Raw genomic sequence first — 27,339 nt, 5'->3', positions numbered from 1 at the left:
TTAATATTTTTTATAAATAAAACAAAACATTGTGGCTAATATTACTTCTGGTGACATGGTTGTCACCATGGATATTAAAGGTCAGGTCGAGTACATTGCATTATGTGATAGGATACAGTACAAATACAGTTTTTCCTGTTGTATACTGCATATTTTAACAAATGCAGTAGATAATATAGGTATTATTAGCAAACTGAAAATTTGCAAACTGTGCACAAGCGTAGTTTTGCTGGTATGCTATTCCAAACATAATCAATCTTTCGAAGATAAACAGAAAAAAACATGCAAATACTCAATTTGCCCTCCATACCAAATTCTCTATATTCTTCTTCTCAAGGAAGGGAAATTAATGAACTCAAATGAAGAAATTACTCAAATGGCTTGCATTTAATAACAAAGTAGAGTGCAGTGTTGAGCAACACATTCTCTTTAACTCATAATAAACATCAGTATTTAACTCCCTGCACATTGGTTGTTTTAAGAAACATGTTGTTATAGCACTTTGTGGTCACACCCTGCCCTTCTTGTAGGTATCTGCTGTGTTGTGTTTTGTTTTTTTGTTTGTTTTTAGTGAGAGAGAGAGAGAGAGAGAGAGAGAGAGAGAGAGAGAGACTGCCATCACAAAGAGCAATTTCTTCTTGGGGAAGTATTTTAGAGTTATCCAGAAAGAAATATATAGAAAGTCATAGATACGTATTCTATGATTTTATTTAATTTCCATTATTTTTCTAAACCTAGAAATCACAATTTTTAAATGTAATTTTTTGATAAAACTTGAATGTGTTTTAAATTAACTAGCACAATAATTTTGAGCGATAATATAGTTTATCTAATAACATTTTGACTGAAACCCATGTTCTTTCAGTTAACCTAAAACGCATTGTGCTGCTCACTGCTGGTGATAGAACTCTGTGGAAAGTATGAATTTTAATGAGGTGGGCGGGTAAACTTGACTTATGGGGCCCACCCCTAATAGATCGATGCTACAAACGGCCAATAGGATGTGAGTAGTATTTTTCAGCAGCCAATCAGAGTGGAAATGTGTGTTTAGACGCTGAATCCGACACGAGTGTGTAGGTTGGCTGTTGTCAGATTGAGGACTGAAGAATTGGCAGGAGCCCATTTAATGTAGTTTTGCCCCTCAACTAGTTCTCCAACTGTTAAGTTTAGTAGGTCAGGTGGAATAAACCGTTTAGAACGGTGCATAATAGTTTATGTTTCGTTATTTTTCCACAGAGAGAAAAAAAATAACGTGTTTTGTTTGAATAATTGGTTAGGAAAAAGTTCACTATCATCACAAAAGAAAGTAGCTGACTAGCTAACGAGTGTGCTAGCGTTTATTATTAAAATATTAACTTTTGATGTCAAAATCAGACGAGAGGATCTACCAGAGGAACAGCTTTACGTAAACGCTCGAGTTTGGGAGACTCGTGAACTTTTAGAGACTTTTAAAAGCACAAAAGCGACTGTGGGAATGTCGTGCCGGAGTGGAGCGGCCCGGGTAGGTAACCAAGGACTGCAGCCCCTCCGAGCCACGGTCCCGTTTCAGCTCCAGAACAGAACAGCACTAATATGCAAAGACAGCAAAACAGGTAAAAACAAACATAAATGTGCAAAACCACGTTAGATATGTTGGCTTTTCTGATTTAAAATATGCCCAACTGTCTTATACACCTTAACGTTACTCCTTTGCTACGTAGAATAACAGTGCGTTTAGTAACGTGAGTGGATAATTTGCAGAGGGCTTGTGGTTTTACGGTTCTCTCATGGCATCTGCACTTGGCTTCGGTGCAACAGACTTCAACAAACTTTTCAGTCCACTGAACGACCCCCACCTTATTACCAACGTGTTTTGTGGCCAAGATGGTCACAAAACACCGCATGTGATTGAATAAACGTATCAGGCCTGTCATATAAAACACCTTTGACATACTTGTTAGTTGTTATAGCTTGTCTGCAAGCATTTTGTAAACCCCAATCACTGTTTGCCATGTTAAACACATACACTAGTGTGTCCAGGGCTTCACCTTAAGTATGTGCTGGCCTGCATTAGGAAAAACAAATCGCCATTGTCACAAGATCTCAGCATAGTTCTTGCATTGTTTTACTTTTCTAAAGCAGTTTTATTATTTATGCCAAATCTATTGTAATTAAAGCTTGTGTCTTTATTTTAGGCCTTAAATTTCACTTTTTGTATTAGACTGTCAGACTGCATTTTACATCTGTACATTGTCAGATTTCTTCAACAAGGTGAGAATAAGTGTCTTTACTTTTATAAGACTTAAAGGGATAGTTCACCCAAAAATGAAAATTCTCCCATTTACTCACCCTCATGCCTTACCAGATGTGTATTTTTAGTAGAATATTTTAGCTCTGTAGGTACAATGCAAGTGAATGGTGACCAAAACGTTGAAGCTTAAAAAAAAAGGACATAAAGGCAGCTTAAAAGTAACCAATAAGACGTCAGTAGAAAAATCCATGTCTTCTGAGGCGATCCAATTAATTTTGGGTGAGAACAGACACAGCACTAGAATGTGTCATGATCGCCAAGGAGACTGCAGACGTTAAGATTATAGTGAAAATTGAGTTACATTTTGGTCTGTTCTCTCCCAAAACTGATTGGAATTCTTCAGAAGAAATGGATTAAAAAACTGGCGTCTTATGGATTACTTTTATGCTTCCTTTATGTGCCTTTTGGAGCTTGAAAGTGTTGGACCCCATTCACTTGCATTTTATGGACCTGAAGAACAATCTTCATTTGTGTTCTGCAGAAGAAAGTCACATTTGGGATGGCATGAGGGTGAATAAATTATGAGCATATTCATTTTTGGGTGAACTATCCCTTTAAGACTTTTAGGAAAATGCATGAATCATAAAGGGTCATTAAAAGGATAGTTCACCCAAAAATGTTAATTTTTTTCCCCCCTCATCATTTTCAAAATGTTCCTAACCTGTATGACTTTCTTCAGTGGAACACAAAAATATATATTTTTTCAAGAGTGTAGTTCTTTTAGCTAATCCATTTTTCAGAATTCTGCACATTTTCCCCAACAGTCAGTGCAGATCTGGATGGAGCCTAGTCACCTGTGATCTGTTTACTTATGTGATCAAAATCTGTCTCAGCTATTCATGAATTAGACACAGTATCATGGCATGTGCTCCTTTGTGTACCTACACAAATAAACTCGAGTGGTGGCCAGAGGCTGTGATCACAGAGGGACTTGTGTTAGCATGCCTGGCCAAGTGGCCATGTGTAACTCTAGTCCATTTGCCAATGTGTGGATTTTTATATCCTACCTACAGTGCTTGTAGGAGGGAATGATTTTGAAAACTTAGCTCATAGGGTTGTTAAACATATATTTTCACTTGCTTGTGCAACCTCATTGATAATAACACATACGCACTAGCATACCCCATGCCAGACTCTTAAAGGAATAGTTCACGCAAAAATTTTAATTCTGTCATATAATTTTCTCACCCTATTGTTCCAAATTCATATGACTTCTGCGGAACATCCATCCATCCATCCAACAAAGGAAATAAGTTAACAAAAGTCCCATTGGTAGTGACTCACTTTAACACTTAATTAATCACCCACATGAGATCCATTTGAACTATTATTATTATTATCATCATTATTATTATATTGCAATATACAATAGTAATAAACAGTAGTAGTATATTTCTGAAATAATTTAGCACCCGGCACTGACATACAATCTCAAGCCTTTTCTTTTGTTGGAAAACTGAAGGAAGAAGGTGTATTTGTTTCTGTTGACAACAGATATGTGCTCCTCCTTCCAAACTGTACATGGTGAAATACTTTAATCTGCTCCTTGCTCCATAAAACCATGGTGCCATTGGGTTACTTTAGATTTTTGCAAAGATTTGCAAAGAATCTGGAGCAACTATATTATGTGGTCAGCGCACGAACCGAACCAAACTCAGCGCAACTGTTCTGTATATAACACAATGTGAGCACAAGATGCATTTAATTTTAGGTGTATTGAGCACAGAATCGCTCTGAGACCACAAAATACTGTCATTAAATTTACTGATCATTTCTGCTTGCTAGCTCATTCATTAAATTAATTGTGCAGCCCTAGCTACAATGATAAAATCAAACCTCATTGGTTTTTGTGCGTCTTGTGACCTAACGTCATGACGCCATGTTGCAACAACCAATGAGGTTAGAAGTTATTGATGTAATTTTTTTTTGCCATTGGGCGTTGATTAAGGATTTGGTTATACAGTGAATAACAAATTTACTTTCATTATGTTCATCACACAAACTGATCCTATGGCTTCAGAAGACTTGGGATGTAATTCACTAGTAAATTACTTTTATTTATTTATGTAAATTTTTTTAGCTTGCCACCACTTAGTCTCTATTCACTTTCATTATATGGTGACAAGCTGTGTGGAGATTTTTTTTTAATGTTTCTTTTTGTGTTCCACAAAATAAATTCATACTGGTTTGGAACAACATGAGGTGAGTAAAAAATTATTGAATGTACATTTTTGGCTTAACGGTTCTTTTAAATTACAATATACACAACGTCAACATCTAACAGACATAATCACTCAACCTGCTTGAAACCACACCCTCAAGCTTTCGAACAAAATCTTCTTGGTACCAGACAAGCACACCTTGTTTAGCACCTGCCAGTAAACATCCCCCATCAAAAGCTCCCTCAAACCCACTGCAAAGACCCCAAGGGCTGGGAGGGATTTAATAGAACCAGGAATGATCTGACAAGGTCGAAGGTCAAGTTTACCATTATGAGTTTCTGTGTCATCGTGATCAATGCATAGAAGGCGGCAAAATTATCTTGTGAATGTGATCCTCTGGACTATTTTGGGCAAGAGTCTGAAAACTAACCTGTCTGCAGTGTGTTGATGAAGCATCAGGATATTCAGCATCTGCTACGACAACAGCATCTATTTATAACTTGCTTTTCAGGCATGGAATGCAAGTTACAAGCAGCTGAATGTGCCAGCCTATAAGAATAACCTGAAAAGATTATAATACACAAACAAATAGCAACAGCAACTAATTTCATGTTGGAGCTGTGGCACACAACAGCTGGCTCATGTGCTAACAACATTTTGAAGCAGTGGTGCTCATAAGGATACAGGTTTGGGTAAAAGTGTCTGCTAAAGGAATACATTTAAATGTAGGTTTGAGTCCAGACTGCATTATGTAAATTAGGATGTTTAAAATTTCATCTGCACATTTTATTTTACTCAAGCCTAGATCATTACATTGTGGGAAATACAATTCCTTGCACTTTATTAGGAACACCTGTACACCTACTTGTTCATGCTATTATCTAATCAGCCAATTGTGTGGAAGCAGTTCAAATCATAAAATCATGCAGTTACAGGTCAATAGCTTCAGTTACTATTCATATCAGCCATCAGAATGGGGAAAAAAATGTAATCTCAATCAACCGTGGCATGATTGTTAGTGGTTTTGAGTATTTCTGTACTAAACAGATCACAGGTGACTAGGCTCCATCCAGATCTGCACTGACTGTTGGGGAAAATGTGCAGAAATACCTGTGCAGTATTTTCTCGCACAATAGTCCCTAGAGTTTATTCCGAATGTTGCCAAAAACAAAAGAATATCCAATGAGCGGCAGTTGTGCAGACAGAAATGTCTTGTTGATGAGAGAAGTCAACGGAGAAAGGCCAGACTGGTTTGAGCTGACAGAAAGGCTACAGTAACTCAGTTAACTCTGTACAATTGTAGTGAGCAGAATAGCATCTCAGAATGCACTACACATCGAAGGCAGATGAGGCTACAACAGCAGAAGACCACATTGGGCACTTTAATAGGACCACAGAGTTCTTAATAAAGTGTATAAATAAAGTAATTGTACTGTATATGCTGTCCCATTTTCATACTATCCTTTATAATGATGCCAAAAAATGCCCATAAAACAGAATTTAAATAAGAATCACATCTCACAGTTGAAATTCTCTCTTTCTTTACTATTTTTGAAACAGAGTGCAAGACAAAGGGTCGTCCCCCAAAGCCAACCTTGCGACGGACATTGTCTCTTGACACTTTGGTAGGGCCATACCTGCAGGGCCAGTGGCCTAAGGAAGCAGAGGGTCAACCTGTCAATGACAAGGCGACACAGGTGAGAACATCTGGTGGATTCACATGCCTCCTGTTTTCTTGTCATCTCTCCCACTTGAAAAGTAGAGGACATTTTACATTTACTCCCCTTTACCCTCATGTTGTTCCAAAGCTATATGACATTCTGTTGCGCAGAAACGGACAAGTTTAGCAGATTCTCCAAGGTGTTTTTTAGGGATCCTGCTAAACATCTCCTTTTCTGTTGCATGGAAGATAGAAGGTCCACTTACGTTGTTGGTAAAGCGTATTTCTTCAGTGGTCAGGGGGTACAGCCTGTTTGCACTATACAGCTGAAGTCAAGCAGTTGCCAATGAGAGATTTTGGCTCTGGGGGTAAAGAGTTTGGCTTGTAATGGAGGGAGTTTAGAAACCTTAGCTGGGAATGGCAGCCATATTGTTGTTTTCAAATGGGTTCCATATGGGTTCCTGGAGCACTGCTCTGACATGCATACTGGGGTTTGCTATATTTAGTCAGGTCTTCCTGTTGGGGCTGATCATATCTGGATTCACATTTGGATTTTGCATGGTTCTGCCATGTTCACATAATTTTATTTTTAAATTAGCTTATATTGTAGGGCTGGGGTATTGATACAGATTTCCCAATTCAGATTCACAAGCTCTCTATTCGATTTGATTAGGAAACTGATTTATATGGGTGTATTTCAGTTATAATGTCCCTTTTGCGTACGTATGACATTCCCACCCAGCTAATGCTGTAATTTATACAGGGGACCTTCTCACTAGGTACATTACTAAAATATAAATTTTACTAATTATTTTATTAGTTTTTCATCATTTTGGCCACATTTTGGCTTTTTAAAAATGAACAACATGTATTCAATCAATAAATAAGATATTATATTTCATATAGTATTTTTTGTTACTTGTTTATTGTTTAATTGCATAATGTTTTACTATTTTCAAGTATTTACATTGATTTATTGAATACCTGCTAAAAAGCGCCTGTAAATGAGCACATGTTAACAAGAGAGACTCTAATGGTTTTATCTCATCCGTGTTATGTGTGATTGGAATTAAATGCTTATTTTTTGTTGTTTTCGATCAATAACTTTAGGGAACAGAAAGGGTATTAAAGGAGACATTACTCAAAAGACCCTTTCACACATATGCAATATTCAGGTTAGAGGTCTTGTGTGAACAGGACCCTTTTGATAAATCTGGTAAACTTTGCTTTAGCAATTTCCCTTAACGAGAAGTTGTATCATTAGTACCAATAAATTAGAGGTCGACTGATTGTGGATTTTATTGATAAATATGTTGGGCATTACCTGCCTAAACAATAGTTTTAAAAATGTATACTGAATGAAAAAACAACACTCAAGAGTAAAATAGTGCTGAACTTTATTACAAAAATAAACCGTAATGACTGAACCATGAAAATGTATAGTACTTTTTAAACTGAAATAAATATGAATATATGTGAACTAATATAAAAAAATTTAAGTCAGCTGATTTTTAAATTGATGATGTTTCCTTAGTCTACAAGACTGGTGCAATAAATACATAAACCATTCAGCTCCGTTATATTATTGCATAGAATATTCCTATCCTGTCTGTTAAAAAAAAAAGAGCAGTTAATTGTAAACTAATGTGCATAAATAAAAAGTTTTAGTTGGTCCATATTCTCAAATGTTAAGTCAAATGTTTAATGGACTGATTCCTACTACTCCAGACACAAGCTTCATAATAACAGCGAAATACCACCTTGTTTTAAGTACAGTTGTATGTAGAGTAGCAATATTCCCAGATAGCAGTGGTATTCGGCTGGACTCTGTGGTGAAGCGGCTTAGACTATGAGCCCAGGTCATTGGCTGTTCAAACAGACGGAAGACGACAGACTGGAACCGAATGCGAGGATCTCGAGAGACACATTTACAAGTTGAACATCTTTCCTGACAAACATTTAAATAACTCATTACTTAATATGAGAAACACTTATAAGTGAGCAAGATACAAAGGCCAAAGATCGGCACCAACTGTAAGGGGCTGTTCACACCAAATGCTTTTGCAACCATCCATTTGTTTTTCTATGTAAATGCGCGCCAGACAAACGCCTTTCTTTTTGTTTATTCCACGTCTCGTGTAGGAGCTCTTGTTTTTTATGTGTCTAATTAAAAATATCTTTAAAAGCATATTGAGACACCTGCTTACTTTATTTGTTGCGCTGTGTCTAGCCTTTTTTAGTGCAAGAATGTGATCGATCTTTTTTTTAAATTGAAATCAGATGCGTTTCTTATGTCTGCAAGAAGATATTAATTTGTTTAACTATCATCACTAGTTTTAAAAATAAATGTGACTAGCTGGATATAAACTAATGCAAGCAGGTGACAATAGATTGTAACAATAGTGGCATTTAGACATTTGGATAGGACTTGCGTGTATTTTTGTCACATTGTTCTAACCGCTTGAGATTAGCTTTAATATTAGCGTCCTCTCAGCCTTGTCAGTAAACATACTGCTGTATGCACTCCATGCAGATTGTAGTCTCACGTGTCAAAACAAACACCACAAGGCATCAGAGAAGTGATTTTATTTTGCCTCTAGAAGCCGCTCTCATACTGTATAATGACCGCGGACCCTTCCCAGCCACTCCAGCACCGGACACAATGGGGGAAAAAACTACTGGTGTGGATCTTTGCCGATAACCGATTTGTGGAACTATCGTTATCGGTACTGATTAATTGGCAAAACCGATATATCGGTCAACCTCTACTATAAATGTCCATTTTGATGGTATGTGTGAACAGCACATGTAGTACATTTACCAGTAAAGGCAACACAAGTGGAGTGGTGGTGGCGTAGTGGTCCAAAGCACTAAACTGTTAATCAGAAGGTTGCTGGTTCGATCCCCACAGCCACCACCATTGTGTCCTTGAGCAAGGCACTCAACTCCAGGTTGCTCCAGGGGGATTGCCTCTGTAATAAGTGCACTGTAAGTCGCTTTGGATAAAAGCGTCTGCCAAAATTCATAAATGTAAATGTACAACGATTTTCCTGTAATTTACCTGGTTGCATGTGTGAAAGGGGCTAATGACAAGTGGGTCACTTGGTTCTCGTCTTTGGACACACATTACACAGGACAAGTTTTACCCTCAACATGCAGTGAATACTTTACTATACTACACAATCACTGGTGAGTGAAATCTAAACATTTACCAGCCAGTTGCCAATTATATCAATTTTAGTTGCATTGAGTGAAATTTGGTTGCAAATGCGAGTGATTTCCTCTCATTGTAGTAGAGGGTTGTGCATCGAGATGGAATCTCTCATGGAATTTAAGAATCAATTTCGAGATGTTCAATTCGTTCAAATGAAGATTTTGATGCATTGGACAGTCAGTATTTTTACTCACCCTTACTATATTGATGCTTGTTAAAGGAATGCTCCAGGTTTGATACAAGTTATCAATTGACAGCATTTGTGGTACAATGTTGATAACCACAAAAAAAATTGTTATTTAAAAAAATGCAAAAATTGCAGTTACATTAAGGCACTTACTGAATGGGGCCAGTCCATCAATATTCAAATATACACTGTTTCAAAAGTATAGTCAAAAGACTTAAACATCATTATAGATGTTAACATATGGTAATTTTAGAGTGATAAACTCAGGGTTTTTTAATTTTGTTTAAATGAAAACATAACATCCGTAAACCATGTAATCTGGTAAACACTGTAATGCCAGTTAATCCCTTATTTAATCACTCTAAAATTATGTTAACTTGTATAATATTTACAGAAGGTCTCGTGACTGTACTTCAGAACCGTCTGTATTTTACTGGTTATGGAATGGCCCCATTCACTTCCTTGGTAAGTGCCTTGTTTACTGTAGCCACAATATATATATATTTTTTTTAATTAACTTGGGACTAGTCGCCGCCAAGATTTTTGCCTGCCACACAATATAACTGGCCAAAAAAAATCCCATGGACTTGCCTTGAAGAGCAATCCAATATATATTTAGCAGAATATTGTAGAGGGATGGGGATGGGCTCTTTTGATTTGTTCCTGGCAACCACCCACAACACCCTAGCATAGGGTGAGGTATACATGTGCAAGCACAACTCACATTTTCTTCAGACCTTCTTGATGCTTTGCTTATTTGTGGGTGCTGTGGTGTGTGGGTCTGTCTGGATGGTCATGGATTCTGTATAGATGCTACTTCTATTTCGGCTCTGTCTCTCAGCAGGTGATCTGCTGTGCTTGCACTGATAACCGGTCACCCAAAAAAAGATGGTTTTGTATAATGTGACCTTCATAGTGACCGTCCCCCAACCCGTTTAACACCCCCCACACACTCACTCACACAATGCACAAGCAGAACCCCCATTTTCACTCTTAATTCATATATTCTCCCAAATTACGTAATCTATTTCTTATTGATGAACGATCTCAACCCACTTTTTACCCTTGACATTGTCTGTCGAAGCCCCCACTATAGAGGACCTTCAACAGTTAACAATTGTACAGTCTTAAATGCTCTCAACGGTCTGCCCAACCCCCATCTGATCGCCTGCCCTGTCCTCTTGAGTGCGGTTGGGGGACTTCTGAAACTTTAGCCAGCATCTAGCATGGTGCGCATACAGACACACAATCTGAATGTCCGTTTATAGGTCTAACCCATGAAAGGCTGATGTGGGCTGATGTCCGGGCAGAAAGGAACGGATTTAAAATTTAAATCTATTCACACCCCTGCCCCCACTCAGCCATGTGAACCCTCCAGCTACTGAGAGGACGCGGTTAGTCCAAATCTTGCACCCTGGGGGTGGAAGTGATGACATGTTTTAATTTGGCTCACTCCAACTGCATGTTGTTACATTAGTATCCAACATCAAAGATATCCATGACCTCTGGCAGTGACAGGAAGTGAGGGACGGAGACACAGAAGGAGACCGTGACACTTTTTGGGCTGAGGCTGTGATGGTGAGACACTGTGTGACCTAGACAGGGTGCAACAATAAAGCAATAATGGCCCACTAGCCCGGGGACAGTATGAGAGAGTTTTGGGCCTTTTGACTAAACACTCCACTGGACAGTAGCACCATATTTGTTTGTTTTTTAAAGGAATGAAAACTAGGCTGTCAGAGATGATGAAATGTCATTCCAAAAAAAATGTCAATGGAAAATAAAATGTTATCCAGAAAACACCAGTTGTGAAAAATAGATGTGATCCACAACCTAATGCCATTTTTATGACTGGAATCAGTCATTCCAGTTATCAGACCTTCGTGTTGTAACCGCAGTGCAAGCATACTCTGATCATTGAATTATTAATTATTGTCAATAAAATGTATTCACATCCCGAGGTGGAAAGGCCGTATCAAAATGCTACCACCTTGGGTGTAAATTCATTTTCAAAAAGTCAGCGACAGACCGTCGTCATTGTCTAAAGTTTACAAATCAAATGTTTTCAAAGTTAACACTACAGCAATGGTGGAATTAAAAAAATCCTATTTTGCACTATATGAATACTTAAACTTTTTAGTCTGAGCAATGACAAAATATTAGCAGAGAATGTGCATGACAGGGCTTCATGACAGTCAACCGATGATGTTGTTTCACAATGCACAGCCACTGTGACAAGTGGCTGTGCATTGTGAAACAACGTGACAAAACGATACGAATTTATGTATTTGACACCTATCCTGAGTCTTGTTCGTTAACATGTTTTTGTGTACATGTAACAAACACATTTTTCCACTAAAATATAATAGCCTATTTTTAAGATTGACTCATTTAAATTCAAATTGAATTGTGTGGTGTTTAAAACATTTCTTTTCTTTATTTATATTTTTCTCCCAATTTGGATTGCCCAATTCCCAATGTGTTCTAAGTCCTCGTGGTGGCGTAGTGACTCTCCTCAATCCGGGAGGCAGAGGACGAATCTCAGTTGCGTCCACCTCTGTGACCGTCAACCCGTGAATCTTATCATGTGGCTTGTTGAGCGCGTTACCACGGAGATATAGCGCGTGTGGAGGCTTCACGCCATCCACCGCGGCATCCACGCACAACTCCCCACGTGCCCCACCGAGAGCGAACCAAATTATAACGCTCACGAGGAGGTTACCCCATGTGACTCTACCCTCCCTAACATCCGGGCCAATTTGGTTGCTTAGGACACCTGGCTGGAGTTATTCAGCATGCCCTGGGATTCGAGCTAGCAAACTACAGAGGTGGTAGCCAGCATTTTTACCACAGAGCTACCAGGCCCCTTAAAACATTTATTTAATAAAACTAAAATATTTAATATTTTTATTACATTTTATTAAAGATTACACCATTTTTGTTATGAAATTTAAATACACAAATCTTTAAATTATTATTTTGCGTGTAGCAACACAGTCAAACTGTTTAGTTATGCTAAAATATTTTTCAGGACCACTAATTATTTTCCAGGACATTTAGGTATTTTTCTCATTTTCCATGACTGGAAAAGTGCATTGCAAAATTTCAGGTTCTCCAGGTTTTCTCAGACATGTGGGAACCCTGTTTAAAATATAGTTTTATATACAATTTTAAACATTGTTTTGCGAGTTCTGCTGATGTAAATGTCACCAAGGTAACGCAATCTTGTTGGCTAACATGAGGTTTTTAAGCATAAGTTAAATTGGAAAAACAAATCAGAAATGTTTTGCATCATATGCAGTCATTTTCCAGCAAAAGTCATGTTTAATAACCAATTAGAGATTAGCGGCAATCAAACAGCTGCAAAAGAGCCCAGCAGCAAGCGTCCATGATGCTCTGTGATTGATGCAATCGAGTTGGTCTCCCTATACTCTCAAACTTTTTATAAATTTGTATATATATATATATATATATATATATATTACACCGATCAGCCACAACATTAAACCACCTGCCTAATATTGTGTAGATCCCCCTTGTGCTGCCACAACAGTATTCTTAGATTATATTCTTCTCACCACAATTGTACAGTGCGGTTATCTGAGTTACCGTAGACTTTGTCAGTTAAAACCAGTCTGGCCATTCTGTCTGGCCATTCTCTCACAAAATGGCATCATGAGGAATATTTTGAAGCAACATCTCAAGACATCAGCCAGGAAGTTAAAGCTCGTTTGCAAATGGGTCTTCCAAATGGACAATGACCCCAAGTGTACCTCCAAAGTTGTGGCAAAATGGCTTAAGGACAACATAGTCAAGGTATTAGAGTGGCCATCAAAAAGCCCTGACCTCAATCTGAATTTGTGAGCAAAACTGAAAAAGCTTGTGTGAGCAAGGAGGTATACAAACCTGACTTAGTTACACCAGTTCTGTCTGAGGGAATGGGACAAATTCCTGCAACTTATTGTGAGAAACTTGTGGAAGGCTACTCAAAATATTTGACCCAAGTTAAACAATTTAAAGGCAATGACACCAAATACTAACAAAGTGTATGTAAACTTCTGACCCACTGGGAATGTGATGAAAGAAATAAAAGCTGAAATAAATAAGTATCTCTACTAATATTTTGACATTTCACACTCTTAAAAAAAATAAAGATGAATATATACAGTTATATAGATATATACAAATAAAGAAACGTCTCTTTTTCAGGACACTGTACTTAATTTTGTAAAAATCCAAATAACTTTACAGATCTTTATTTTAAATTGTTTAAACAATGTTTTCCATGCTTGTTCAGTGAACCATAAACAAGTAATGAACATGCACCTGTGGAACGTCATTAAGACACCAACAGCTTTCGGATGGTAGGCAATTAAGGTCACAGTTATAAAAACTTAGGACACTAAAGAGACCTTTCTACTGACTCCAAAACACCAAAAGAAAGATTCCCAGGGTCTATGCTCATCTGTGTGAACGTGTCTTAGGCATGCTGCATGGAGGCATGAGTACTGCAGATGTGGCCAGGGCAATAAATTGCAATGTCCGTACGGTGAGATGCCCAAGACAGCGCTACAGGGAGAGAGGAAGGACAGCTGATCGTCCTCGCAGTGGCAGACCACATGTAACAAACCTGCACAGGATCGGTACATCCAAATATCACACCTGCAGGACAGGTACAGGATGGTAACAAAAACTGCCCGAGTTACACCAGGAATGCACAATCCCATCATCAGTGCTCAGACTGTCTGCAATTGGCTGAGAGAGGCTGGACTGAGGGCTTGTAGGCCTGTTGTAAGGCAGGTCCTTACCAGACATCACATCATGTTGTTTGGCAACAACGTCCGCTATGGGCACAAACCCACCTTCACTGGACCAGAAAGAACTGGCAAAATGTGGTCTTCACTGACGAGTCAGAGTTTTGTCTCACCAGGGGTGATGGTCAGACTCGTGTTTATCGTTGAAGGAATGCACATTACACTGAGGCCTGTACTCTGGAGCGGGATTGAGGTGGAGGTTGTTGTCATTGCAGGCAATCTCAATCCTGTGCTTTACAGGGAAGACATCCTCCTCCCTCATGTAGTACACTTCCTGCAGGCTCATCCTGACATGACCCTCCAACATGACAATGCCACCAGCCATACTGCTCGTTCTGTGTGTGATTGTACCTTTTGTCTTTTTGTGCAATTTTTAAATACTTTTTTGCTTCAAATCAAAGTTTGTAGTAGCATGATGCACATCAGAGCTGGTTGGTTTGGTTCATGGCTTAGAACACTTTTGTGAAATTCCTTTGGAAAAAATGTATGTGAAAATGTATGTGAAAAATACTTATGGAACCAAGACGGCTTAAAAAGCTGCAGGCACTTTTGCACTCTCGTAAATTTGCATAATATGCATAGAGATAATGGTGACAGTTGGATATATATACATGGCATATTTAAAAATCTTCAGTAGCCAGCAGCTAAACCTTGATCAATTGAAGCACTAAATATACATTTCACCAGGGGCCATTCTAGGATTTCAGCCTTATGCAAGGTTCATCGGAATATAAGATCTTGCCTATGCTCTAAATGTGTGAGGTTGTGGGATAATATCTTGTTTGACAGAATTGTTTTTCTACTGTCAGTAGATAGCTACATTTATATGAACTCGTCCCTAAAACACACACATTTAAATATACAAATACGTACATGTTAATGCCCTTTTTAAGCCATATTGTCATAAATGTAGAACTGAACATATGCATGTTGTTTTGCGTGTCATATTCAACGGCAAATGACTTACATTGATTTGTGCATTAAATTGCAGATTTTTGCAGATTTGTTTTGGGATAGATTTGAAACTTAATACATTGGGGGCACTCGGCGTAAGAAAGCATTTATTTTATTAACAAAGATGGTTAAGCAGAGAGCTAGTTTTGTGCTTTTACATAGTTTTCTCTTTAACTTGTTAGGAAAAAATAAGTAGCTTGTACAGAATTTCTCCCTTGAATATTTGAGCATTCCCGTCTGTCACATTAACCCCCAACCCAACTTGCTATTCCTTTGTCACCCCCCCCCCATTCTAAAACATATTCCGGCAGCTATTCTGGGAACAGTCACACATTGGCTGAAACCACATGGCTATCGGTTAGCCGCTTGGAGTATGGGCTAGGTGCTCTTAACTGAGGTCGTCGCCTTTATAGGGAGGACACACACGGGTATCATGACGGTATGTACGTGACTTGTTTGTGTGAGTGCACTTGAGGACAAATGCTTGATTGTTTTTTTCCCCCCCATATTTGAAATGTAATGCAGCAGAGTCAGTGGTTTGTATTATGCATGGCTCCACACAGCTGTGTGTGTTTGGGCATGTCTTTGTATTGCATGTCAGCCTAGCAGGTGTGTTACATCTTGTGTCCCGTATTCAAATACACTCAGTGAGGTGTGGAAGCAGCTTTCAGTTCCATTTGTAACATAGTGAAAAACAGGTCAACACTTTCAGCACTCGGTGAATCCAGTGCACAGAATGAAGCAGGTGCTTTAATTTTAACTGGTGCTTGAAAGATCGGCATCACTTTGCATTGTGTTTGACTCACAACCAGAAAACTGTCAACAGTTATGGGAGGATATGTTGTATATAAGTCTGTGGGTGTTTTTGATTTGTTGCGATTGAGTAAGGGGAGGATCAGATTTGATCATCCTGAATAAGTTGAAGCTTTGATTACTTTCTGAGAAACAATTGTGATTGTGTAACTTTAAAATCACTTTGAAAACAATATACATGTTTGTCTTCTAGACTCCCAGTTCGTGGAGAGAAGAGACACGGGGGCGGAGAGGGGGCGGCGGTCACAAGCGCTCTGCATCATGGGGTAGCGCCGAGCACCTCCGAGAGGTGAGTACTTCACATTGGATGGCAAATGTTGCTAGCTAATTGGGTGAATCCAATTAATCCTTCATTGGTTCATATTTTATTTGTCTTACTGGAGGCATTTGTACACTTTTAAACTATTAAAGGATTGGTTCGCTTAGAAATGAAAATTCTGTCATTATTTACTCTAATGTTGCTCCAAACTAAAATGACTCTTTCTTCTGTGAAACATAAAGATACATTTTTAAGAAGTCATCACAGGGTTAATTTGCCACAATAACAATGAATGGTTGCTGTCAAAAAGGACATAAAAACACCATAAAACCACTGTAAAAGTAATTGATACAACTCATGCACCATATTCCAAGTCTTCTGAAGCAATACGATCACTTTGCGCAATGCACAGAGCAACACTGGAGTTATTCACTCAAATTCACTATATATATATATATATATATATATATCTCTATTACATTCCATCACAATATACAGCTCTGAAATTTAGTTGGGGCTTTAACACATTTTAGCCCTCACATACATGCTCGTCTACAGACATTCAGTCTAATTTTTAATTCACGCACCACACTTATTGTTTCATCTAATATTTTGGCCTCTGAGTGGACTAGAAGCTCAATCTAGGTGTCATTAGAAGGCTGAGATCCTTGATATAACATTTTATCATCAATAGTCGAAAACACATTTGTCTGATGATTTGTTTGGCATGCATTTCCTGCTGGATCACAATTTTTTATGGACATCTAAGATATACATTTGGATTATTTAGGCAACCAAGCTCACAGACAAGTAAAAATGGCTAATTTTGCCTAAGGTAAGAGCAGATATAAAACTTTGGGTTTACAGCAGCAGTGATAAGAGGTGCATAAAAGAGACTTTCTGAGATGACAGAAATCATATTCCACTCTTTTGAAAATATTTTGAACTGTTGTTTTATGGCACCAAAATAAGCTGTTTAGTCACATTCTTAAGAATGAGAGATTTAATTTTATATATGAAAGTCCTATATCTATACAACCTGAGGCTGCTCACCAAGTAAGAAGCCAGTGCTCCAAAACCACCATAAAAAGCCAGACTACAGTTTGCAAGTGCACATGGGGACAAAGATCTTACTTTTTGTTGAAATACCCTCTGGTCTGATGAAACAAAAATGTAACTGTTTGGCCTTAATGACCATCTTTATGTTTGGGGGAAGTTGTGGCAAAATGGCTTAAGGACAACGTAGTCAAGGTATTGGAGTGGCCATCACAAAGCCCTGACCTCAATCCGGCAGAACTGAAAAAGTGTGTGAGAACAAGAAAAATCTGACAGTTACACCAGTTCTTTCTGGAGGAATGGGTTACAATTCCAGCAACTTATTGTGAGAAACTTGTGGAAGGCTACCCAAATCATTTGACCCAAGTTAAACAATTTAAAAGCAATCAGAATCAGAAAAAGCTTTATTGCCAAGTAAGTTTTTTACGCATACAAGGAATTTGTTTTGGTGTAGTAGGTGCGTTCACACAATCTCTAAATATATGAAAATATATCAATATAAATATGTCCACGCAGTATCAATTAAAAGTAAGTATAAAATAAAAGAGAGCTGAGTAGTACAGTGAGAGAGCAGAGTAGTACAATGACACCAAATACTAACAAAGTGTATGTAAACTTCTGACCCACTGGGAATGTGATGAAAGGAATAAAAGCTGAAATAAATAATTCTCTCTACTATTATTCTGACATTTCACATTCTTATAATAAAGTAGTGATCCTAACTGACCGAAGACAGGAAATGTTTTCTACGATTAAATGTCAGGAATTGTGAAAAACTAAATTTAAATGTATTTGGCTAAGGTGTATGTAAACTTCTGACTTCATCTGAATATATACGGGGGCTTTTTAAGTGTAAACTTGTTTCATGATATAGCACCCCATCCATAGATTTTAAGGGGTTAATAAAGTGCTAAAAACAAATATGGTGGCTATGTCGATAACATTAGACCTTATTGGTTATCATTGCGTCTCATGAGCATACGTGCAACTTGATGTCAAGACATTTAGTCACGTAACGCTCATTAAGTTGGTTAAGAGAATGTCCAGAGTGTGCAGAGCTGTAATCTTGGGTGGCTACTTTGAAGAAGTAATATGCCAGCTTTGTCAAAAACATCGTTATCGGGACCTAGGTAGCTCAGTGGTAAAGACGCTGGCTACCACCCCTGGAGTTCGAATCCCAGGGCATGCTGAGTAATTCCAGCCAGGTGTCCTAAGCAACCAAATTGTTAGGGAGAGTAGAGTCACATGGTGTAACCTCTTTGTGGTCGCTATAATGTGGTTTGTTCTTGGTGGAGCATGTGGTGAGTTGAGTGTGGATGCCGCGGTTGATGCTGTGAAGCCTCCACACACGCTATGTCTCCATGGCAACACGCTCAACAAGCCACGTGATAAGATGCGCGGGTTGACTGTGTCAGACGCGGAGGTAGCTGGGATTTGTCCTCTGACACCCAGACTGAGGCGAGTCACAATGCAACCAGAAGGACTTCAAAGCGCATTGGGAATTGGGCATTCCAAATTGGGTGAAAAAAGGGAAACCCCCTTTTGTGCACAATGTGGTTCAACCTTTACAGTTATTATACCAAAGGTCAATATAAAGGTTAAAATAAATAGTCATATGAGCTAGGATTATCACTTCATGTAGTCCACCACATTACAAGTGTACATCTGATACTTTAACTCTCATATTGCTTTCGTTCAGGTTGCCAAGCTACGGCACTCCTTGCAGAAACGCTCCAGACACGCACCTCAAGCCACGGAGTGCGAGCACACACAGCAACATGGACACAACAGCCAATCACACATACCTGGAAGTACACAGGTAAACACAAATGCACAAACTACAGACCTCCTGTCTGAACAGTCTCAGAATGCTTGTTGGTTTACAGTAGTTAGGCTGGGAGCATGTATAAACTTTGTGCTTGTTTATGAGCTGTGATTATGCACTAAGCCTCTCGAATAGTCCCCAATTCTGACAAGTGACAGAGATTTATAAAACAGAGCTGCTTTACTTAGGAGATGGTGTCAATGAGCTAGTGCCATTTAACATGGCAAGAACACAGACGGTTATGTGACTGGTTCTCAGCAGTAGATTTAAATATAAACATATATGAATATATGACAATATACATAAATCTGTGTGCATTCTATGCATGCAGGTTCATTGTCGCATTCATGGGTGAATCTCACAAAAACATGTCCAGGTTTCTTCACATTCATCCACATGCATTTTTTCATTTATTGCTTTTCTTTAAGCCTTTTTCTCTATCCATATCATTAATATACCTCTTAGCACATTTTTATTAGTATGTTTCTTTAATTTTGGTCTCTGAATTGATTTGTGTGCGTTCAGACGATGCCTTTGATTCCGCTGAGCCGATTGGCCCCCAGACTGAGACGCAGTGTTGAAGGACTGAACCTGGAGCTGGAGGGAGTCTTTGTGTCTGAAACAGCAAAGGAACAACACAAAGTCAGTGTGTGTTTGTGTCTGTCTGACATAGCTATATTTTTGGGTTTAAAATAGCTGAAAAAGACCCCCAAAAGTTAGCAAAATCTGAGAAACCCTCCTCTTAGCGACATCCTTAGAAATGATTCACTTATTTAGAGTAAATATTTACTTTAGACACTTATCTTAAAAAAAAAAAAATCAGGGGTGTAGGTACAATCTGAAAAGTTATAATGGTTGCTATACCCCTGTCAAAAAGAATAAATGTGTTTTTATGGTTTAAGTCAGTGGGAAGTCCCTATATAGTCTCTATTTAGCTTTTGTATGCGTGTTTACATCATAATCCCACCACCATTAATATCCCATATTACATCATGAATAAGAAACCCTCACATTGTACTCCGAGTGAATAAAGCATGTTACAGCCAGCATATTCTCTGTTAGAACTGAGATGTTAATAACTATTCGTTTAAAGCAGTTTTATCTCAGAATTGTCCATATTCTGTTTGATCTTTTGTGTGTGTTTAGATTCTTGATGTCCCAGATGGTCACAGAGCCCCTGTCCCCGCTCAGAGGTACAGCAGCGCTTCACAGAGTGACCCTTCACCTGCCCAGCTGTCTCCCACACACTCGCCCTACACCATCACAGACTCCGGTCAGTAACTCTCATTGGTTGATTTTATGACTGATCTGACCTGTAACTTTAGTTCTTAAAGTGAGCAAGAGGGTGGGGCTTAGGAAAAGACATGGGTACTGTAGTAAAATTTGGCATAGGTGGATGTTGAGTGCATGTCAAACCAGCAAGAACTAATTGCCAAGCAGCCTCACAAATGCACATTGTTATTCTGGGAGAGTGAAGTTATAAAGAAACTCACTGCTTGTCCATTTTGAATATTCAGTATAGTTGTATACGAATCATTGCCCATACAGAGGTCACTGCAAAGCCAAGCAAAATTCTTTGCCACTGGATGTCCTTCGCGTGAAATACATGATCCCGTGGATTTCCATTACTGCATTTTATCCATAGAAGATGTAGTATACAGGGTTACCGTGGATCCTTAAAAACTCTTAAAATGTCTTGAATTCTGTTTTTTTATTTTATTTAAGGTCATAAAAAGTTTTAAATATCTTAAATAGTATAACAAAAGTCTTAATTATAATTAAGAGGTCTTAGATTTGGGGACGTAAAAACCAGAATAACAATATGGCCCTAATGTTATTATTGAACTTTTAAAGGCTACAATTTAATTTAATAAACATCTGCAAGCGCTGTGGGCTTTAAAGTGAAAAGCATGCAGGGAAATCATGATTCAGTGTTAGCAGCGCTTTATTACGTTTTGCAATTAATGAATACCGTTCATTTTTGAAAAGTGATCGCTGATTATCTACTGTTGATGAATTATGACAATGCTTACTTTAATGTGTTTATATTGTAATACAATGTAAATGAACGTAAGAGTGCATATTTTACTTCCCTTATCTGTTTGAATGAGCAGCTTGAAGCAGTGAAGCACAGACATTTCAAAATAATAGTCCCTGGTGTATTTCAGGCTTGTTTATTGTAAAAAGTCTTTTGTTATGCACCAAATGTTTTTTCTGGTTATTATTGGCATTTTGGTAGCAAATTAATCTACTTCTGGGATTTAATTATGTTTGGACTCAATTTGGACAGCCTCTGTCTGTCTTATTTATTTTGAGATTTTGTGGGTTTGGTCTGTATGGACATACAGTATTCATTTTATTTGTTCAGGTCTTAAGTCTTGAATTTTATTTGAAAAACTCCACAGCAACCATGTTATACTTCTGGTGCCTCCTACGATACCTTGTTTTTGTCAAATCTAAAAGGCAGCATTGCATGTGTTATTTGCGCTCAAGGCAATTCCAGAATACAATAGATGTCCAGAAGTGTGATATTTTCTTATCCTCTCTCACTGAAGGTGTAATTCATATTTTCTCGACACATGACAGGAAGTTCTGTGTGAAACTGTTAGTGTAATATGCATTTGGCTGATGACTCTCTTTATCTATGTCTTTTTGTTGGGTGTTTAGATATGGTTGTGTGTGGGTCGCTCTGTCCACTTCCCTCTCCTCCTCTGTGTATGTCTGAGCCGCCATCCTCCTCTCCTCGACCCAACAAAACATACGTTTTCCAGAGAGAACCTCCAGAGGGCTGCGAGAGAGTACGTGTGTCTGAGGAGGCCATGTAAGTCAAACACACACACACACACACACACACACACACACACACACTGCTGTTTGTAATAAATAGGAAATTAAAGAGCCAGTGAAAGTTTGGTGGCTTATGTCTATTAGATTTTAGGCCATCTATATGCTAGTGTAGTTATACACATCATCTTCACTATGTTCCTTCCCAGCTTCCTGTTTCGATAGTAAATGCATCAACATGGGAACGAAAACTGCATTTGACAAAGCATTTTGTTTCTTTAACATATTAAAGATTGCATATGTTGTATTGGCTGATATGACAGTTGAGACATTGTGGTGTGAAATCACCTTCATGCAAAGCAATCGTTTTCTGTTACTAATGCCATTGTAAAAATGCATTATTTGCAGTCAGCCATGATACATTTTTCTGTGAGTGAAAGTGTCTGATAATGGGGCTCATGGGCATTAATATTTATAAGTAGTATTTATCTAGTCATGTGATCTCATAATAAAAATGCCCATGAGGCATCTAGTTTCTAGTCTACTTTTATTAGGCTACTGATATGACTGGAGTCTTCTTCTAATTTGAGTATACATGACTATTCATTTCTTTAACCTCCTGAGACCCGAATGTGACTGCTATGTGCATTTTCCATTTCCCTTTTTGAATTGTAACTATAAGCACCTAATAAACATGCACAAAAAAATTACAATTCTAGAGCAAATCATTTTCGAAACATTGATGACAACATATGTGGACAGCGGGACCAAGTTGTGAAATTTTTTATAATACACTATACCAAGCTATATAATGTATAAGTTTTTAACAAAATGAGTGTTGTTTATTCATGATTTAAGACGTTACAGACATTAGCATAATTATTTCTGATTCAAAGTAATGGCCAGCATCATCCAATCACTGCTAACCATGTTCAAATAAAATTATATATTGTAAATTCTGAATCTATGTACTGATTACCATTGTCATATGTCTGCCAAACATGTTGAGTGGTCCAAACATCATCTGCAGCCTGAAACTGAACTTTTGATATGAAGTTTGGATTGAATGCACTATAGTATGCTCCCTATTTAGTGAATGACTTAACCTCCAGTGTGCTGTCTTTCTGCGCTGGTCTCAGAAAAGTTCAAAATGCACCTTATTTTCATCCTAACTCCGTATAAAAAAGCAACATTTGCCAGCTTTTAGATTAACCCATTGATTCTCAATGTGAAAATGCACAGTAAAAATAGGATTTCTAAGGAAACATTAGTGTACATTGTGTTTAGCAGCTTGGCATTTCATGATAAATCACTCAAATTTTATCATGCCCGATGAAACCAGAGACTCTTATCTTTTGTCTCAAACAGGTTTACATGTAAAAACGTAATTGGGTTTCTTACAGATGTAGTTTTGTTAAGGTTTATCCAAAAGACAAACTGCTAAGTATTTACTGTCTACTATTCTCAAACCATCTATTCTTTCCAGACTTCCCTGTCATGAAAATGCCCCTTTGCAGCCCTCCTGTCCTGACCCTAACAAGGTGAATTTTACACCTCATGGTGGCTCTGCCTTCTGCCCGGTCAGTCTCCTCAAGCCCCTCCTCCCTTCTATGGACCTGTTATTTCGTGGCCTGTCTGTTTCACCGGTCACAGGCTGTTCGGCTCAAGGTTCCGCCCCCTGCCAGACACCAGGACATGCTGTGGGAGGATACTTGAGTGGGACCCTCCCAGACTCTACCACCAGTTTCTGAGGAGGCATTTATGATGAGAAAAGATAAAGAAAATACTAAATTTGTGTGCCTTTGTTGCGCCTCATCAAAGACTTGACATTAATGTGTCACAAAGAAAAAGACACCAAGAACCGCTCATGCTATCTACTCTTGGCACAGAGAGGAAAAACATCATGATAGAAGAACTTTTCACGCACGGAGGCAACATTAAACAAAATCTGTGGTGGCCTCACCAATTTGATTTGCAGATTACCTTTTGACCTCAGGACACTACTTGGCACATGTGATCATTTCCTTCATACTTTATAGCATTCAGTTTTTGCTAGAATTCACTATATTGCTATTATACAATATTGATGACTATTCATCATCTGTCTAAAGATATGTACTATTTTAGATCTGTCAGAAGATAACAAATAGAAGAGAAAATGGTCTTTTTGAACATCTTACCATATATTTGTACTTATGAGGGCTAAGCCTTTTTTTTATTCTCTTTATATAAACTTGGCAAACTCTGTGATGATTACACGGAGCTGTGGAATAGAAAAATATTGGAACATTGTACAGAGTCAGAAACAAACAGCCCATAATTCAGTATTTACACAATCACCGATTCCCAGACACAGTAAGTACTGCATGCTGGTCTTTTTTTTTTTTTTTACCAATGCAAAAGAGGCACTAATGGTCCAATGAGTCTCTGAAGGTCCATGTGGGCTGTTTATGTCTTGTAGTTGCATCTTGTCTGGAGAGTCAAAGTGCTTTTGAAGGCTGTGTTTGATTGAATACACTCTAGTATGTCTTTTTAGTAGCTACAATTTTTTTTTCTTTTTTTTTTTTAAATCTCATTAAGCCAAGCTCTGAACTTGTTCAAAGTCTTGTTCAACAAAGAGTTACCATTAACAGTATCACTCTGGTATGGGGCTTTAATTGTGTCTGGAATATTAACCAGATGGTACAGAGAGTAACCACAGAAGTTGTAGTGTGTTTACAGCTGTAATTTTAAGGAAATGTCAAAGCCACACAAAGCCCATTCCTCTGTTTTCATGGACTATGGGCCTCGCACTTAAATTCAGTATACGACGAGACCCTTTTAAGGGTTTATTTCACTACACACTTAAGTATGCAGTATGAATTTTACTACAGCCTTGACAAACCTTCATATTCTTTTGAAAACCGTTTTGTTTGTTAATGCTTTACACATGTTGGTCCTTCTGTTTAGTGAGTTTGGGTTTATTCAGACTCCTTACGCATGACACGAGCTAATTTGCTACATTGAGGTACAATGCACTTGTCATAAGGAATGATACTTAAAGCAAATACTTTGCTGACATTCACTTAATATTTAAAGCAATGATATAATCCTGTATATTTCCATGGGCATATGAGGCAGACAACAGCATTATATTGTGTCTCAGTCCTGGCATCTTTTACTTGGAGTGTTTTATTTTACGTTTCGAGTAAGTTTACGAATACCTTGTTCTTTAAGGGGTCCTGTTTTAATGACATTGTTATCCTGTTGTGTACAGTTGATGTACACCAAACCTTTCTTGTCCTTTTATTATTTCTGTCATTTAAATGAAAGGTTTATTTTACTCCATGTTGGCTGCCATAAATGAGAAACAAGCTCAGAGAGTGTGGTTAATGTTTATTAAAACTTTATAAACATGGTGCATCCTTGTTGTTTTCACTTTGTTTAAAATCTTGCATGACAAGTGGATAGCATATTTTAACTTTAAATATACTATTTAAGCTTCAATTTAATGCATTTAAAGGAATAGTCCCCAAAATTACAATTCTTTCATCATTTACTCACCCTCATGCCATCCCAGATGTGTACAAATTATTTTCTTCTGCAGAACACAAAGATTTTTTAGAAGAATATTTCAGCTCTGTGGGTCCATACAATACAAGTGAATGGTGGCGAGTACTTTGAAGCTCCAAAAATCATAAAGAGGCAGCCCTTTAAGTAATCTATAAGACTCCAGTGGTTAAATCCTTGTCTTCAGAAGTCATATGATAGGATTGTTGAGAAACGGATCAATATTTCTATTGTTACTATAAATATTTTGCTACAAATTCTCCTCCCTGCCCAGTAGGTGGCGATAAGCACAAAGAAGTGAAATGCCAAAAAAAGAAGAAGAATGTGAAATTGGAGATTAATAATAAAACTAATCACCCACACCTATCATATAGCTTCAGAAGATAAGAATTTTACCACTGGAGTTGTCCGGATTGGATACAATCACTTGCTTTGAATGGACCTTCAGAGCTGAGATACATTCTAAAAATCTTTGTGTTCTGCAGAAGAAAGTCACACACATCTGTGATGGCATTAGGGTGAGTAATTGATGAGAATTTTACATTTTTGGTGAGCTATCCCTTTAAGATGTAGAGCAGGGGTGCCCAATACGTGGATCGCGATCTACCAGTCGATCGCAAAGGCTATGCTGGTAGATCGCACGAAATTTAAATGTACTTTAGTTAAATTTTAATAAAAATAAATATAATGTCTTTCCTTTTCGTTTCTGTCTTACTTGCGCTTGACGAGTAAATATTGACCAGGCGAGGTTTTGTTTATTCAGTTGCCACGACAACTAGGTTTGTGCATAGGCGCCTTCCAAGGACTTCTGAGAACAGAGCGCGAAATTGCGATGCTACTGCCCGGATTAGGCAAAACTGTCTGCTTCCATTCAGTGCAAGTCATCAGAACAAGGTAAATGCCCTGGCTATTGTAATCTATGGTGCTGTAGGTGTTTAGTTTTGGGTTTAGTTTTAAAACTGAATGACATCAACATTGAACATTATTATATATTTTTTTATTAATTAGAAGATAAATTCCATGTAGGGATACATGCAGTAGTCCCGACAAGCATTTTCTTATTTTAAATGAAACTGTGTTTTTTAGTTGGTAGATCTTATTGAGTTGGTCATTTAAAAGTAGATCATCACACAAAAAAGTGTGGGCACCCCTGATGTAGAGTGAGTTGCACATGCTGTATGTTTGCCAGAGAATTCTGTGCCCCGCCCTCTAAAAGACACCAGGCCTGTCATTCGCTGCATGTCGTCAGCTTTGGATTATTTGGACCAATCAAAACAATCCACATACTGAGACGTCAAAATCCTATGTGCAGTCTTTCAAGAAAGGTCCCTTTACAGAAGTCTGAACTGAAAGTTAGTGAGGAAAAAAAGAAGTCTGCTCAACATAATTTAGAAAGAGAAGGATTGAACAGAGAAACCGTGAGAGTACAGCGACTTCTATTACCTCTCAGGAATGGAAGAAAAGTCAAATGGATTAAGAGCATGAAAACTCACTAGGAAGTGCGGGGAGTGCATTTCATCATGCAAACAAATATAATGACAGATAAAGGGATAGTTCACCCAAAAATGTAAATTCTGTCATAGTTTACTGACCCTCAAGTTGTTCCAAACCTGTACACATTTCTTTGTTCTGCTGATCACTAGGGAAGATCTTTTGAAGAACGTTTGTAACCAAACAGTTGTGGGGCAACATTGACTACCATAGTATGACTTTTTTTTTTTTTACTATGGAAGCCAATGGTGCCCCACAACTGTTTGGTTACAAACATTCTT

At 38.0% G+C, this 27,339-nt stretch overlaps 1 protein-coding gene across 1 annotated transcript; it reads left to right on the top strand.

Annotated features, from left to right (window-relative positions):
• The first annotated feature begins 1,108 nt into the window (after nucleotides 1-1,108).
• Nucleotides 1,109-26,156, top strand: LOC127652585 (protein FAM117A-like). The gene is made up of 8 exons (XM_052138813.1): nucleotides 1,109-1,592; nucleotides 6,013-6,149; nucleotides 16,288-16,383; nucleotides 19,109-19,228; nucleotides 19,760-19,876; nucleotides 20,381-20,507; nucleotides 21,902-22,055; nucleotides 23,505-26,156. Exons 1-8 carry the CDS (start codon nucleotides 1,475-1,477, stop codon nucleotides 23,767-23,769), a joined length of 1,134 nt encoding a protein of 377 aa, XP_051994773.1. The 5' UTR covers nucleotides 1,109-1,474; the 3' UTR covers nucleotides 23,770-26,156.
• Nucleotides 26,157-27,339: the final 1,183 nt, after the last annotated feature.

This window comes from Xyrauchen texanus, chromosome 12, assembly GCF_025860055.1.
Source record: "Xyrauchen texanus isolate HMW12.3.18 chromosome 12, RBS_HiC_50CHRs, whole genome shotgun sequence".
NCBI lineage: Eukaryota > Metazoa > Chordata > Actinopteri > Cypriniformes > Catostomidae > Xyrauchen > Xyrauchen texanus.
This window is presented reverse-complemented; position numbering and strand designations above follow the sequence as displayed.